This window comes from Lytechinus variegatus, chromosome 16, assembly GCF_018143015.1.
Source record: "Lytechinus variegatus isolate NC3 chromosome 16, Lvar_3.0, whole genome shotgun sequence".
NCBI lineage: Eukaryota > Metazoa > Echinodermata > Echinoidea > Temnopleuroida > Toxopneustidae > Lytechinus > Lytechinus variegatus.
The window spans coordinates 788,630-807,014 of record NC_054755.1 but is presented as its reverse complement, the minus strand read 5'-3'; the positions used below and the strand labels follow the sequence as shown (position 1 = coordinate 807,014).

Below are 18,385 nucleotides of genomic sequence, written 5' to 3'. Positions count from 1 at the left end.
TGTATTCTTACAATGTATTTTTCACTAACTCCTGGTAAAATGATCATTTCTCTCCCCCCCCCCCCATCCTGCCTGATCTTTAGCTTTGCAAAGTCATGGCAAGATTGGCAAAGTCAAATGGACCCCTAAAGAATCCTACTGCTCAAATGTTGATCTATGAACTAATGTAGAAGCCAAACTGACTGACCTTCCAGCAGCAGATATCTCCTGATCCTGTATCCCCAGCCGTTCTCAGGTGAACTGACATACAGTGTAGAAGCCTTCAAGATATCAGAAAGAAAAGAACTTAATTCTTCTAGACAGGCACGGATCAAGTCGGATTAGACAGTTTAGACACAATATCTATGAAAGGCCTATTACTGTGCCAAAATGGCCCCTGAAATTATATATTTTTTTAGCTTGGCTACATCTGCTTCCAGATCAGATTAACCATAACGAGTTATTAAAACAAGTGGAATGCCTCTGGCCGTCTCACCTGCATCACGCGGTTCAATATAGCAGCAGTGCTGACTTTGAATACTACTCTAACTCACACAAGATGTTCAGTGATACATGGTTACTCTTATGTCCACTTTTTATGAACGAGACCAATAAACTTACAGAGATATGATGGTTATTCAACAAAAAACCCCAACATAGCCAAAGTTCATTGACCTTACATGACCTTTGACCTTGATCATGTGACCTGAAACTCGCACAGGATGTTCAGTGATACTTGATTACTCTTATGTACAAGTTTCATGAATCAGATCCATAAATTTTCAAAGTTACGATGGTAATTCAACAGATACACCCAATTCGGCCAAAGTTCATTGACCTTTGACCTTGGTCATGTGACCTGAAACGCGCACAGGATGTTCAGTGATATTTGATTACTCATATGTCCAAGTTTAATGAACTAGACTAATAAACATTCAAAGTTATGATGTCATTTCAAAAACTTAACCTCAGGTTAAGATTTGATGTTGACGCCGCCGCCGCCGCCGTCGGAAAAGCGGCGCCTATAGTCTCACCCTGCTTCGCAGTGAGACAAAAAACCTTTAAACAAGAGTAGGCTGAAAGTCAGCACACGTTAAAGACAAACAAAAGTCGTTGGAGAGTTTGGAATAATCTTGTAAGCTATCCCATTCTTTTCATATTTAGGAAAAATTAAGAGGAAAAATTATCTTCTACAAAGGGTAGCTCTTCAAATGCCATCACATTTATAACAGCTGCAATCAGGCTGTGGTCAATGGCCCGTATTCAAAAGTCGGGTTTAACTTAAACTCAGGTTTAAAGTTGTGGTTTAAGTATGGACAGCCAATTGTTACATAATCACTAAGAGTTGAGATATCATACTTCCGCTCATTCGGCTCTCAAATCATTCATAATTGTGTAGGAAGTATAAATAGATGATTGTCTTCAATCAGGAAAGAGCACAGTAAACATAAGAAAAATACAACTTAATAAAAATTTTGATACTTTTGGCTTCCCATACTTAAAGGGGAAGTTCACCCTGAAGAAAACTTTGTTGTAAAAATAGCATAAAAAATAGTAAAAAATATTGGTGAAGGTTTGAGGAAAATCCGTTAAAGAGTAAGAAAGTTATTAGAGTTCAAAATTTTGGATTTGTGACGTCATAAACGAGCAGCTGCCCCATGTGTAATGTAATATAAAATGTATGAATTTCAAATTTTGTATGGTTCCTGATGACTTAATTTTGTTTTCTTTTCATGATCTGGTGTGAAATGATTTGTCTATTGTTATACAAAAGGTACAGTGAAAACTATTTTCAATTTTCTGAGAAAATGACATTTCATTGATTTTTTACCATTCGCTATGTAGGGATGCTGCTCGCATATGACGTCACAAATCAAATAATTGAAATTCTAATAACTTTTTAATTATTTGATGAATTTTTCTCAAACCTTCGGCAATATTTTTTATTATTTTTTCTGCTATTTTTACAATAAACTTTTTGTCAGGGTGAACTTCCCCTTTAAACCTGAGTTTAAGTTTGAAACCCAACTTCAGAATACTGGCCAATATGTTTTGTTTTTTGTGCTATATGTCATGATAATTTTCTTGTTTTACAGCACTTGTTTTACAGCACAACACTGTGTTTCTTTTAGCTACAATATAAATAGCCTTTCACAGTCAAATTGAGATCATTTTCTCCATCATTGAAATTTACAACCACTACTAACTTTACCTTTAACAGAAAAAATTATCTTTAACAGGTTCTTCAAAATAGGAATCCCTTTTGTGCAGATATTTTGTCTATGCTTTAAAAGTGTTAAGGCCTAAGAGATCATTGAAATTTACAAACACTAAACTTTACCTTTAACATAATAAATTATCTTTAACAGGTTCTTCAAAATAGGAATCACTTTTGTGCAGATATGTTGTCTATGCTTTAAAAGTGTTAAGGCCTCTTACAAGAGATCCATAATTGACATGGGCTGCGTCATTAAAAGCTTAGCGATTGAATTTAAGGTTGATTATTACTAGGGATTATGCACATTAATCAATGCAATCATTTGCAGAAATCAGCTTCAAAATCAATCACTATTAAACTTTATGATACGGGGGCTGGTCATGATGTCTTCGAATTACCTTGAAGTTCTTTGCACAAGATCTGCAATACTATATGATGACTGTGGAGGATCAGGAATAGGATTGGATACGGAAATCATCAGTTCCTTGAGGGCGCCATCACCGGGACAAACCTTGAGGAGACGGAAGTAACATCCCCTCTCGTCAGAAGACAAAATCACATCTCCGTTACCGGGATATATCTCCATCGATGGGACAGGGTTCCAGAATAACCTGTTCCAAGAATAGAATGGTTGAAAAAACACAAGCAAAACTGCCTATTTGACCCTCTTTGATCCACGTTAAGTTCCTGAGGCAAATTTTATTTATTTGAGGGCTTCTTTTCATCACCCACTGCGCAAATCTGCAACAGTAGATGAGCTTTACCACTGGAGTGGTAAAGCTCATCTACTGTGGTAAAGCTCATCTACTGCAACAGTAGATGAGCTTTACCACTGGAGTGAATGGGGTTTTTTTTGGGGGGGGGGCTCTTGTTTAAATTTCCAGGGCTCTTTTGAGCATTTGGGGGGTAAAATAGCCCCGAGCCCCCATCTAATTTTTTCCCTGCTTGGATTATGTATATTATGCATACTTCATTCATTATTTGACTATTAAAAGGTTAGCTTGACCGTAAAAGGACTGGGGGCCATGATGGCTCCCCACCAAAGTTTTCGTGCGATATTTCCGAAACATAAAAAGATAGCACTTTAAAATTTTATGACTTATTTCTTTAAAATCTCGCGCAACTTTTGAGACCTAATTCGTGACAAACGGGTATAGCATTGCAACACCACATGACTTTTTACGAGACAATGTCATGCCGAAAATGGCTCATTTTATACTTTGTGTACAAAGTCTACGGGAGATGAAATTCATAAAAGTGTGATTTTTTTCATTCTAAATAGTCTGCTTAATTAATTTATGGTTTAATTTAGTTGCTAAATGGTCAGTAATAATTTCCATTGAAAAAAAACAATGAAAAACAAAAGATAAAAAACAAAGAAATACATAAGAAATTCTAAAAAAACAAAGAAATATATAAGGATAAATTTCGCTTTCACAATTTTCTTTGTGGAAACCTTTAAATTATATTACAAAGTTAAGATGATATCTGCAAAAAAAAAGAAAATTTTAAGTGAAATCGGGTGTTAAATATGCAAATGTTTTTCATGCATAAATTTGCATAAATTTGGTCATATATGGTCAATAATAAGTGGAGAAATATCAATTCATCCCTTAATGTATATCTGCAATTTACGAGTATATTGCAGAACCTGACTATAAAGATACCCCCAAAAGATGGAGCTATTTCATGAAACGAATAAAGTCAATTACATCCCTTTCCTCTAAGAATCTAAACATACTGGATAATTCACATCTATCATTTGATTTGTTTGTTTGTGATATAATTTCAATTTAGTTGAATTTGTTTGATAGAATGTCGGTAATAAACATGATTTATGTGTGCCTTAAGAAAGACTTTGGTACAAAAAAATAAAAGTTTAATATCATTCATCCCAACAAAAGCATCGGTTTCTGGAAATGTGTTATCAAGTAGTGTACTGTCAGTTTTAGTCTTCTGTAAAGTGGCTAGGAGAGTAAAAATGCAGTGATATAATTGATATTTACAACTGTTTACAACATCTGACAATGGTTGCCAAGGACTCGTTTTTGTTTTTAATATATGATTAATTGGACTGTTTTCTTATAGGGCCCTACAATCAAACAAGATGAATTCTCGACAGCATACAGACAAAAGCTACATGTATGCCTCACAATAGTTAGACCAAAAACATATTCCAAACTAACCCCAAATCCAAAATAATGACATCTTTGACATTTGGCATGCTGAAAAAGGAAAAATAATGAATTCCTCCCTCACATATGCATGACTGAGATTCCTCCCTCAAACGTTTCTTCGGTTTATTCTTATGATAAATCACAAGAAATAGATATTTTGGTGCATACAATGACCAATAAGACCATCAACTTTTGACCTCATGACCCAAAGGGCTGGGAAGCATGGACATTATTACACCGTTGTCAAGCTGAACTATTTCCACTTCTTGGCATTGTAAGAGTTAAATTTTGCCATGTTTCATCTAATTGTTTATTTCACACTTTGCTTTCCATACTTCTCTTCACTTCACATTTCTATGCCATTGTCACATATCTGTTTCTCTTATTCCTTAGTTTCTACATCACATCATTCCATTGCCATTCCAACTCCATGCAGCTTCACATGTTTCTATTGTCCTTTTCTCATTCATATTCAGAACATTCTTCACTCATATCATCCTATCTCATCCTCATTGGTTCACCTTTCATCCTTGGTTCTTCCATTCTCTGTTTCTCTATTGGTTGAATTGATCATGTGATACTATTTTTAAATATATTTGAATACAGGCAATGCCTAGTGAGATCTGGATTTCAGACCAATAAATCAAAGCATCACTGGACTTCATTTTGTCGACATCTTTATTTTAAGTTTAGTTCAGCTTCAATTTTATTTCAGGTTCTTCTTATTTGGTGCTTCTGGCTGTTTGATATGAATTGAGTTTGTTTACGACTGATTTTTTGAGGTGTATCTTTGAACATTCGGCCACTCTACAGCATCAAGTGGCAAGACAGGATCTGAGGTTCTCACATAAGTATGCAAACAAGTGGAGCGTTGTGGCCCAGTGGATTAGTCTTCGGACTTTGAAACAGAGGGTCGTGGGTTCGAATCCCAGCAAATTTATCCACACTGTGCTGCACTCAACCAAGGTGAGATGAATGGGTACCCGGTAGGAAGAAATTCCTTGAATACTTTGAGCGCCTGGGCAGCCCAGCTAAAGCCGGGGTAATAATAATAGCAGGGCCCGCTGGGAGAACAGTTTTCGGAACTGAAGCAGCTTCCCTGGGTAAATACACCTATATTATTATTATCAAACCTTCTCAGCATCTACACCATGCTGATGCAGTATCAGCTCCTCTGGGCAGGCCATGTACCTCTCATGATGAGTGGCTTCCAAAGAAACTTCCGTTTTGCAAGCTTCAGAAGGAAGACGTTTCCATGGAGGCCAGGAGAAGTTATTTTAAGGACACACTAAAAAGCCTAAGAGAAGTCTTTCAACACAAGCCATGACACGAGAGTAGACCATCAATAAAAAAAACCTCAACGGAGCAACTACACACTCGTTTGTAACACTGAAACATTTAAGAGTATTCAAAAACGTCAAGCGTGCACAAAGTTCTACAGTTTTTCCTATTGCATGTGAGTGTTGTATCTAATAAGTTGTTATGATACAATACACTTTGTGTCATAGAGTTTGTGTCAATTAACTATTGAATAAACGAAAGATACATTTACTGGGCGTGGCCGTTCTCCTACAGTATAAAGGTCAATGCCCAGTAGGAACATATTTCACAGGCCAGCCTCTAACAGCCAGGTATTGAGTAATCTAAACTACGAGTATCACCATATCTGAATGGGCGTGGCCATTCTCCTACAGTTTTAGGGACAAACCCCTGTAGGTATATAATTCACAAGCCATCTCCTAGCCAGATATTAAAGTTGTCTAAACTAATCACCATTATTATTATTATTTGTTTGGCATCACCTGTGCCTCGGAGGCGAAAAGCGAACTGAATCACTGTGACCTGCAGGTCTCTCCTCCCGATATAACTGATTGGGGGAATGCAGGTGGACCACTAAACCGGGGTTTCCCCCTACTCTTATATGAATAGTGCAATGGGTTCTTAACGTGCAAAGGTGGTGACTCTCCTCTACACGGGGCCTCCATTTAACGTCCTATCCGAGGGACAATGTTTTCCATTTTAACATAGCCTGCATCTATGAAACATGGGAGAGACGTTTACACTCAACGCACTGGCTTCAGTCATCCGCCCGGGGTGGGCTCGAACCCACGATCTTTGGTTCGACAGGCAGACACGTTACCGACTGAGCCAACACCGCTCTCGCGGGTGCAACTATTCACTTAAAGTTAAAGGGGGAAGGCCCAATAGGCCCCTAATTCACAGGCCACCATCTCCCATTAAGGTATGAACTAATCTAAACCAAAAAGTACTGTATATCCTAACATGATTGGGTGCGGCCATTCTCCTATAGTATAAAGGGCAATGTCCAATAGTCACATATTTCACAGGCTACCCTCTAACAGCCCAGTATTAAGTAATCTAAACTACAAGTATCACCTATCTGACTGGGCATGGCCATTCTTCTAGTTTTAGGGACAAACCCCTGTAGGTACATAATTCACAGGGGATCTCCAAGCCAGCTACAAACTTATCTAAACTAATCATAATCTTGCTGGGTGCAGCCATTCATCTATAGTTTAAGGGGCAATGCCCCCAGGCAATGCCCAGTAGGTACATAATTCACAGGCCATCTCCCAGCCAGGTATGAAATGTATACTACAAGTACATTCTTATTTGAGTGGGCGTGGCCATTCTCCTACAGTTTAAGGGGCAAAGCCCAGTAGGCACATTATTCACAGGCCACCGTCTCCCAGCCAGGTACTAACTAATCTAATCTACAAGTATATTCTTACCTGAGTGGGCGTGGCCGTTCTCCTACAGTTTAAGGGGCAAAGCCCAGTAGGCACATTATTCACAGGCCACCGTCTCCCAGCCAGGTACTAACTTATCTAATCTACAAGTATATTCTTATCTGAGTGGGCATGGCCATTCTCCTACAGTTTAAGGGGCAAAGCCCAGTCGGCACATTATTCACAGGCCACCGTCTCCCAGCCAGGTACTAACTTATCTAATCTACAATATTCTTATCTGAGTGGGCATGGCCGTTGTCCTACAGTTTAAGGGGCAAAGCCCAGTAGGCACACTATTCACAGGCCATCATCTCCCAGCCAGGTACTAACTAATCTAATCTACAAGTATATTCTTACCTGAGTGGGCATGGCCGTTCTCCTACAGTTTAAGGGGCAAAGCCCAGTAGGCACATTATTCACAGGCCACCGTCTCCCAGCCAGGTACTAACTAATCTAATCTACAAGTATATTCTTACCTGAGTGGGCGTGGCCGTTCTCCTACAGTTTAAGGGGCAAAGCCCAGTAGGCACATTATTCACAGGCCACCATCTCCCAGCCAGGTACTAACTAATCTAATCTACAAGTATATTCTTACCTGAGTGGGCGTGGCCGTTCTCCTACAGTTTAAGGGGCAAAGCCCAGTAGGCACATTATTCACAGGCCACCATCTCCCAGCCAGGTACTAACTAATCTAATCTACAAGTACATTCTTACCTGAGTGGGCGTGGCCGTTCTCCTACAGTTTAAGGGGCAAAGCCCAGTAGGCACATTATTCACAGGCCACCGTCTCCCAGCCAGGTACTAACTAATCTAATCTACAAGTATATTCTTACCTGAGTGGGCGTGGCCGTTCTCCTACAGTTTAAGGGGCAAAGCCCAGTAGGCACATTATTCACAGGCCACCGTCTCCCAGCCAGGTATTAACTTATCTAATCTACAAGAATATTCTTATCTGAGTGGGCGTGGCCGTTCTCCTACAGTTTAAGGGGCAAAGCCCAGTAGGCACATTATTCACAGGCCACCATCTCCCAGCCAGGTATTAACTTATCTAATCTACAAGAATATTCTTATCTGAGTGGGCGTGGCCGTTCTCCTACAGTTTAAGGGGCAAAGCCCAGTAGGCACATTATTCACAGGCCACCATCTCCCAGCCAGGTATTAACTTATCTAATCTACAAGAATATTCTTATCTGAGTGACATGGTCATTCTCCTACAGTTTAAGGGGCAAAGCCCAGTAGGCACATTATTCACAGGCCACTGTCTCCCAGCCAGGTACTAACTAATCTAATCTACAAGTATATTCTTACCTGAGTGGGCGTGGCCGTTCTCCTACAGTTTAAGGGGCAAAGCCCAGTAGGCACACTATTCACAGGCCACCATCTCCCAGCCAGTATCTAACTAATCAAATCTACAATTATATTCTTACCTGAGTGGGCGTGGCCGTTCTCCTACAGTTTAAGGGGCAAAGCCCAGTAGGCACATTATTCACAGGCCACCGTCTCCCAGCCAGGTACTAACTAATCTAATCTACAAGTATATTCTTACCTGAGTGGGCGTGGCCGTTCTCTTACAGTTAAAGGGGCAAAGCCCAGTAGGCACATTATTCACAGGCCACCATCTCCCAGCCAGGTACTAACTAATTAATCTACAAGAATATTCTTATCTGAGTGGGCGTGGCCATTCTCTTACACTTTAAGGGGCAAAGCCCAGTAGGCACTACATAATTCACAGGAAATATTATTTGCAATATATTAATGTAAACAGTTCATGCGATTTTGTTTCATGACTGTTTTATATTTTAAGTCACATTTATTCTTGGTTGATGTTGTGACAAGAGCCATCTTATCATTCTTGGGTTGGAGTAATTTGCCTTAATGGTTCTGGTACATCAGGCAAAGCCATGCCCTAAATTATTTGTTTGACGTCACCTGGGCCTGGGAAGTGAAAAGTGAACTAAATCTCAAAGACCCCCCAGCTCCCTCTTCCCGTCATAACTGATTGGGGTGCAGGTGGACCACTACGCCAGGATTTCCTCTACTCTTGTATGAATAGTGCAGTAGGTTCTTACTGCAAAGGTTGTGACTCTCCTATACATGGGTCCTCTATTTAACATCCTATCCAAGGGGCAGAGTGTTTTCCACTGTAACATAGCCTGCATCCATGGAACAGGGGAAGGACACCTTTACATACAACGCAGGCTTCAATAATCTGCCAAGGGTGGACTCGAGCCAACGACATGTACATGTACCTTTGGGTCGACAAGCAGAAACTTTAACGACTGAGCTAACTTGTTGACATCCAAGGATGAACCAGAACACTTTCAAAGTGAAAGCTGCTGCATAAGCTTTTCCTGACATAGAATTCTATGGTATTCATATTCTAAGAAATACAGGGGCAGCAGGGCATAGACTGTGACTATCAGAGATTAAATTTGGTAATTGTGATTTTCTACAGGCCTATCTTGTCTTGTTCGGTCACGACTGACATAGCAGCAAGGAAAAACTGTCTTTGTGGATAGATTCTGGAACTCTGATTGATAAATTTTGAAATATATCATTTTTGGACCACTATAGTCGAAGTATGTGAAAGATTTTAGAAATATTATCAAAGATTAACTCGTCAGTGACGTTTATAAAATTTGCTCATTTGTACTTTGAAATTGGCAGCTAGAGACACCGTCCGTGACACGTATTCTGAGAAAGCTGATTATGTCATAGCACAGGCACGGAGCAGATCGTCGTGTCAAGCTTTGGTAAAAGATCTTCTGTACAAAGCAGTCTCGCAAGTAGTTTCGAGAAACGAAATCACAGGTATCCAGAAAATCTGAGGATTGTGGCGAATATACCTGTTAAGCCGAAACTCTCGTATCAATCTCATTACCATTGGTCTGAACTTGAATAATGCGATTGTGACTGTATTTGACACTAACTCTTTCGTTAGCCAAGGTGAAGATACACTTCACCTTCTCATGAATGACATACAGCTATCAGCAAGTGATGCTTTGATAACAGATGAACTAGAGAAAATGAAGTGCAAAGTTGTTGGAAAAGTCTCTCTACAGCGACTACGAATAGATGGCAGACTTACAGACTGTTTGACAGGAAATCGTGTAGTCTACACTGAGAAACCAACACACTCCTTGCCTACACACATCATGCTTGGCCTCTTCAGAGGAAGAGTGTATCATTCTGGACAAGATTTGAACAATGCCTCAACAGTGACCTGCTCGAACTGTCTAGAAGTAGGACATCACTGACCCCAGTGTACCAAGAATGTGACCTGCAAACAATGCAACAAATCAGGTCATGAATGCAGGGAGGACTTTCCACCACTTAAGAGCACCAGTGATGCTCCTCTACTCCCGAGACCAGAGGCACGATGAGAGGCCAAACGAAGCCTGTCAATACAGCGACACGACTGAAGCGAAGTCAAGGTGCCACGCCAACACAAGGAGTCCCGAGTCCAAGCAACGGGACGCTAACCACCATGACGACAGAACAATCGGCGGTCGCTCAATTCATCAGCAGTGCGAGAGATGAGTCCAAGGATAAGAATAACCCAACGGACATGCGCACTCGTACATCGCGGGGTAGGATGCAATCACGTGATAAGCCCGCGACGCCACTTAGAGTCGACTCACCTATAGAAGCAGTGAAATCACAATCGAAAGTAAATAAAAATAAAGAAATAATATAGGATTTGTATAGTGCATCTAACCACCTTACTAGGTGCTCAAGACGCTCCTATATTACCCCGGCTAAGCTATCAACCGATTCTGGTGCGCACAGCTTTTTGAGGAATTACTACCTCCCAGTACCCATTTACCTCACCTGGGTCGAGTGTAGCAGTGTGGATAAATTTCTTGCTGAAGGAAAACATGCCATGGCTAGGAATTGAACCCACGACCCTCTCTTTTAAAGGGGAGAGTCAGAACCACTAGACCAAGATAAACCCACATCACCAAATTCATTTCTAAAGTGGCACAATCACAACATAAATATGGAACAACCAACCGGCAACGAGCACGATGAATGTCATTCGAATGATGACTACTCGAAAGCAGAGTCAGAAAACGACGACAAGTCAGAAAGCTTGCAAGAATATTCTGATCTTTCAGCAGAATGGACGAGATAGCACCAACAAACTGAGAAACAAAAAATCCAGTGTACACAAAGAGAAAACAAAAAGCACATAAAAGACAACCCAAAAAATAAATGAAATATGATCATCAACTTAACACTTCATTGGTAGCTATGTTTAGTCAATCAATAGAGAGTTGTGTTAGGCACTAAAAAGTATTATAAAGAACTGATTAAAAAAATATTTCATAAAGATTTAAAAATCAATTGTAAAATTTTTGTTTAAACATGAAGTAGACGAAAAATTGGTTTTACTTCTGACCATTGCACTTTGATGCATTCACAAAGTCATTGTTTCAAGAAAAATATCTGGAAAAGAAGAGAGATAATCTGAAATTTATATTCTTAAAAGAAATAGAAAGTACAGTAGAAATGAAAACAAGGTACAGAAAAAGATATGTTTATTTACCTACAGAAATTACCGAATACATATGAAACTCAGTAAATCTTTTGTTTTCACTTAATGTCTTCAATAATCAATATGTTGTAACTTAAAGATTATTGGATGATTGCATAACTATGTAATTGTTTTGTATCAATATAATTTTTCGAAATGTCCTGTCATCTCATTTATGTTCATTTTTATAAGTTATGTTGCTATGTTGTAAATAAATCCTCTAATTGGAGGGAAAAAAATTGGTAATTGTTGAATTGTCCACTTTTAGCACACTGAATATTATTTGTGAATTAACTGAACCAGTACTGTTAGAAATTGTGTTGCAATTGGCTATCCATAGTATACCACAACTCTTGGGGCAGAGTTTTAATTAAATTTGAGTTCAGAATATGGGCCTCTACCTGTAAACCACTCCTCCAACGACCAGAACGGAGACCTTTCTGCCATACATGGTAAGGGTATCAGCCTCACCCCTATCATCTATAGTACACTCCTGTCTGATCGGTCTCCAGTGATGCTTGTGAAGGTGACTTTCACCACATCTCAGGGGTAGGGATGGTGGTACTGGACTAGACTGGTTCCGAAGCTTGTCTGTCATAGGACCAGGAACTGACAAAAAAGTACAAAATTCACACTCATGAGACATGCAAATCGTCGGTGACTTTGGACATAGGCCCAAGTTTAAACCCTGGGAAGTTTAAACTTGTGTTTTACAACCAAAGGAGCATACAAAGATCCCATCCTATCCATTACAGAAGATATTTGAAAAAAAAAAAACTTTTTCTTGCAGAATTACCAAGTGTTTCTGTATCATGTATAAATGTTGTCTCTTGAAAGATACATGGAAACGCCTAATTATTTACACCTGCACAGTATGCTTATCATATGCACTTTTGATCTTCTAATTTATACTGCGGTAATAGTGAAACTTGGATGCTCGAATGGATGACATGTTAGAGTGGAATGCAGGACTTTCGCTACCTCACATATCTTGCCCGTGGTTTGAACTTCATTCACAGCTTTCGATTGACACCCCAATACCTTACTCTTGTTTCTCTTGTCTGTCTCTGGCAGAAGGAACTACACAGTGCCATGATTGGATTTACTTGGATTTTGAGACATCAAGCAATGTATATGTACCCCCTCATTGATTTCCCTATTTTGGGAAAGGTCTTTACTGAAGATGATGATGATTGTGCCATTCAGTCTCTGTTCCATTCTCATAGAAACCTTTAAAGTATACTAACTCTTACCGTTCCCTTTGGAAAAAGTGGTACTTTCATCTGGTGTCTTCTGAAGGCTTGCATGGTGATTCAACAACAGATTCAAAGGCAGCCTCCAATACCATGGACAATGGGCAACCGAGTGGTTCTGTATAACCCACATATACCAGAACTTGCACCTCATTCTGCCTGTCACTAAAAGATCTCTATCTTCTGGAGATATCCTTTGTGCCACCTTGGGGTCAGAACCATGAACCTGACAGTGCGGCATGACTTGTCCTTCTCCTTGGTAGATGAATCCTCCACTATCATGGTCTCGGCAGAGTTTCACATCACTTGTGGTCCTTTGGTGACACCTAAGGCTTTCCTGGTAATCCCTAGAGAGTTCTGAGCTTTGTGCCATTTGATGATCAGGCTCTGCATGGACGTCCAGTGGTCTTTCACCATCAGGTTGGAGCTTACAGAGATACTTGACTGAGAAGTCTTGACCATTGGGTGAAAGGATCATTGTAGCAAGGCTATCCACCGAGGTCAGCTCAAGAGAATGGTCAGGGAGCTGACTGAATGTACCTGTTCTATCTGATTTGGACCATTCCACTTGGGTGATGTTGGTATACAATTCCTGGAAAAAAAAATACTGCTGTTCAGGCAACAAGGCAAAGATGCATGAGAATGACTGAGGCTAATTGCTCAAAATCCACTCTGCAGTGCTCAAGGCACAGATGTGAATCAATCATACCTGATTATTTTTTCTACTAGTTAGTTATAGATTACTTGAATTATTTCCCTCATTTTGTCAAGGATCTAACATGCTGCTAAGTGATCACTCCATATAGACTCATCAGACAATCTTAAAAAATTGACTGCTTCACTCCATTTTGGAGTCTCATAAACATGAATATTTTCACCTTGTTCTTACCAATGTACTCTCTCCCTGTGTAGTGGCAGCACAAAGGAAAGGACACGAAGCAAACCGATTTCTAAATTCAAGAGCAGCTTTGACCTTTGACCTGCAGATGCTAGTAACAAAGCATGTCCTCTGCTGTATCCTGTTGGATGCATAAAGAGGATGGCTTGGTCCCAAATCTTTCCTCTGATAGGAATGCGAGACTTCTTGGCTTGAAGGTGGATCATAAATAAAACATGACCCACAAGGAGAAAGCTGGACCCTCGATCCATCCACGAATGTCATCTCCACTGCGTCATCACAAGTCATCACCATGGAAACCGGTCGTACATCTGAATCCATCATTCATTCAGCGATCTATGAAGTAATAGAGAAACAAATTACATGCAGTTTTGAACTGTTGACATATAACTACAAATATTGGCCTTCATTCAACTAGGCAAGTATATATTTCATATCACATCTATTCTAGGCACACTTCAATTTCATGTAATGGAAATTGATTGTAACTTCTGGCTTTCAGCCAGAACAGAGGCCAGCCCATTTGTTAAAGGAAAGTAACTTTGCCATAATGGCAACTCTAAAACAAGGCTGAACAGCCAATAACATTAATTTTACCATGGTATAATATTTGTCATCTTATGAATAATGGCAAAGTCTCTAATTCCATGGATACAAATAAAACAATCCATATCAGGTCAAAATGTGAACATTTAGAGAAATGAGAACAGGGGTGATTCCAAGCACAAGCAGACATTTTCCAAAATCTTACATTGGCTCAATTTAAAATTTGGGTCACATTTTTTTAATCGGTTTTTTTTTTTTTTTACATTTATTTTCATATTCAAATATAAAAACATACATAATCAGCAAATCACAAAAAAGAACACATTTCACATAAAAATAAATATGGTTACAAATTTAAGAGAAAAAGGGGGGAAATACATGCAAAAAAAAAAAAAAAAAAAAATTTAATTAAAGGTCATAATCATATGAAAGTTCATAAATTTATACAAAAGGGGGTCAAACACAGCCTTTAAAAGAATCTGTCTTACGCATCTCCTGTAGGAGAATCTGAACCATACAAAATTTTATGGGACTAACTCACTAACTTACATAGGCCTACATGTACTTTTTTTGACTAAATTTCAATTTAGCAGAAAACTGTTGTTTTATAAAAAATATTTTTGGATGATATGAGGGTCATGATCATCATATTAAAAGAAAATATTGAAGCATTTATTGCAGGAATGGTTTATGTCAAATTTAAGGTGCTGGACAAAGTGTAATTAATCGACTGACCAGCGTCTTTCTATCCAGAGGTGGTTATGAGAATCTGTATTTTGTGCAATGCGGCTTATAAATAAACCACATCACATCTGTTTCAACAGGGAAGTTTTCCGGAATTCTTGATACTTACGCTGGTAATACCTTTTAACGATTCTCTTTAGAAACACACTGATTGACTAAAACATCATTCTACATTCAGGTTAAGACAGCGATGTCATGTCAGCCGTGCCACAGATGTCAGAATAGAGATTATACATGGAAGGAAAACAATACAAAACTGTCTGTATGATCATGAAAGACATGATGATGTACTCGATTTCTATTTTTTCTGCATTTATCATATTACGTCACAAAATATCAAACTCGCTAAGGCGAGCTCTACCAGAAATGGATTAGGCCTAAGCCAAGGAGAGCAGTCGCGAGTGATCACTCTCATGCCCCTGGCCTTGTTAACTTTGTCAAACCAAGTCCCTGAGCAGACAGCGGAGCATATCCCTGTCCTAGACCAAAAGCTTCGGTCTCTGTTGTTTTGGTTGTTCAGCTGAACTCCGTTGGCTTCACTCACCAAATACAGAGACCGAAGTTCTAGCGCGCTCTGTATACAGGGACTCAATGCCAATGGCCATATGTTTATGTACTAAGTTCGGATAAAACAAGGAAGTGAAGGTGCGCGACAGCCGAGGTAAGTCACTGTTTTTGTTCCTTTTCACTTGATTTTTTTCACCCATTTTTTTTGCAATTAAATGCCATGCCAAGAGGGAATATTATTATTAATTTGCATTTCAGTCGCATTAATTTTCAAAAGTTTCATTTAAGACAAAAATTGAAGAGCCAGGACGGGGGGATTTTGCAATTGCATTTTAAGTCCCCTAATGGTGGCTGCACGGTAGCGAGCGGTCTGTGTACGAGAATTTTTTTTTTTTAATTAAAAAACTCCTCGAAACAGACGGCTGCCAGCTGTCTAATCCCTGTACCTGAGAGAAATAGACTGATTTCCGGTCTAGCCTGATCATGCTGATAGCTGATATTAATGGAAGGAAAGTTAGGAAAGAAACTTTCATTCATCGATGGGATAGTGCCGTCAATCAAATCCAACCAATCAACTAAGTAACGTATGGTAGTGGATCGTATTACCGAACACTTTTCATGAATTTGATCATATCAAACACATTATTCCAATAAAATTCACCAAACTTTCACCATAAATACACAAATACCCACAAAATATAAACATGCAGAAATTTTGCCGAAATTGTTTTTCATTTTTACGACATCAGCTTCCAATCAGACCCTCTTCGCAAGTGAAATATTTTGGTCACTTGAATTTGTTGAAAAGGTATCGTATTACCGAACGTCTATGGGAAAAGTTGGGAAAACAGCAAAGTCACTGATGAGCTATTTTGACCATATTTTATTGTTTTGAGGATATAAAGTCTTCGAAATTGTGTTTTTGATAATTTTTCATCATTTTTCTATTTAAGTTCCCTTTGCCAGGAAGTTGCAAAGGTTTGAGCGTATTTGATTATTTTCTGACGCATATGATGCGCGCGTTCGGTAATACAAGGCCGGTCGGTAATACAATCACTCACTATACCGGTACAGAAGTCGGCGCAACTGTACTTTCGCACCTGCTCTGCACTGCCAGTGGCTGCACCAGTGGTCTGCACACTGTCACTGAACCTGGAATGATGCGGAAACGCACTAACCGTGTCCGTGGTCGGATAATGTCGTTTAAAGTCGTTAAAACCTGAATAATTTCTGTGATACTCAAATTCTCACATGTTTGAAAGTTGGCTCTGAATTATACCTTTTAAACTGAGACGAAGGAGATCACTGTCTACGACGTTAAAAGCTGTGAAATGTAATTATTGTGGGACCGTGTCAACAAACGAAGACGAAGTTTACAAACAAATCTCGCGCCAGCTGGTTTGGACTGAACATAGCGCCTTTTCTTCCATTATGGTATCGGCAATCAGTCATACTTGCCGATGTTATTATAATTTACTCTTGAACAAATTCACATTTCTAACTTTAGCTGTCTCTTCCTTTCTTTTAGTTCACCTCTGAGGATAAATTTAGCATTGAATAATATTCGACGAGTACAATATGATACATCTAGCAGTAAGATGAAATAAGACGAAGTAAGTTGCGTCAATGAATAACTAATGCACTTAATCAGTTTTCAATCCAATAGTTCTTGGTCGAGAAAAAAATTGAATAAACCTGATTTCATATAATTAAATACAAAAGAACAAGTAGGGAAATGACATCATCAGCCCACCTAATGAATATTCATAAAAACATGCCCAGAACTGTTTCATGGGAATAATGCAAACGTTTAAAATCAATAACTTCGTTGTTTGTTATCCGATTTTGATCAAATTTTCAGCATTTTGATTTGCGAATTTTATTCTATCTATTGAGATATAAATATCTCCAGCCTGGGGAGTGTTTCATCAACATTTTTTCCGACAAGTTGTCAGATCTGACATCTTTCTCTGACTCTGATTGGCTGTGAGGCACTGTTACTATGGTAACTGTCGGATAAAATGGGACTTGTCGGATAAAACGTCCGACAAGTCCTTTCATGAAATGCTCCCCCGGACCATCCCTTTAAGGATGTGTAAAAGAAACACTGTGGTGTTTTTTCGCCAAATAATTTTGATAATATCAGAAAATGAGATATGTTTGAGGTAAATCGTCATCGAAAAATAGCCTTATAGGACTCTTTAGACATTATGGAACATAAGGACCAAAAGTATTTTTGTCATGCTGTCAAGGGGTTTAAACTATTGTGTCTGAAGTCTGATGATAATAATCACTTTCAATAATGGATGAAAAATGGCTCACCCAAAATCCTTTGTCTGACCTGAAAGCCATTCAAGCTCCAAGTAGACAGAGTAATTTCAATTTTACAATATAGTAGATTACAAAAAATGGTAGAAACTTACAAACTCCATGCAGAGTGTATTATTTTCAGCTTCTGTCGTGAAACCGTTTTCGTAGGCCTACCATGCATACCAACGGGTCCCAAAATAGCTACAGTGTAATTTCCATAATGTGGGGTTGACTATAATTCATTGTTTATGATATTCTTTCTCTGGATGTAAAGAGTTTTTGTTGTTCTGATCTGAAGCGCCTTGAACATCTAATGAAGATGAAAGGTGCGCTATACAAATCTCATCTCAAGTAGTTTGTTATATAATTAATAAACATGTATAAAGAATATTATGGAATAAACGAAGACAATATCTAGGCCTACTTGGCAAATCAAATCAATGCGAGCGCACAGCGCAAAAAGCTG

General features: G+C 39.0%; 1 protein-coding gene across 2 annotated transcripts in view; it reads right to left on the bottom strand.

Annotated features, from left to right (window-relative positions):
- LOC121429718 (uncharacterized protein C5orf34 homolog) overlaps positions 1–17,026 on the bottom strand; it is a 50,751-nt gene extending 33,725 nt beyond the window's left edge. Inside the window, exons 1-6 of one of the 2 annotated variants that reach the window (XM_041626909.1) lie at positions 16,889–17,026; positions 13,804–14,148; positions 12,915–13,506; positions 12,063–12,270; positions 2,596–2,808; positions 188–260 (exon numbers count right to left, since the gene is read on the bottom strand). In XM_041626909.1, the coding sequence (XP_041482843.1) occupies positions 188–260; positions 2,596–2,808; positions 12,063–12,270; positions 12,915–13,506; positions 13,804–14,136 (1,419 nt within the window). In that variant the 5' untranslated portion in view covers positions 14,137–14,148; positions 16,889–17,026. The remainder of the gene's footprint in view (positions 1–187; positions 261–2,595; positions 2,809–12,062; positions 12,271–12,914; positions 13,507–13,803; positions 14,149–16,888) is intronic. The other variant, XM_041626908.1, reaches the window with a different exon arrangement.
- Positions 17,027–18,385: the final 1,359 nt, after the last annotated feature.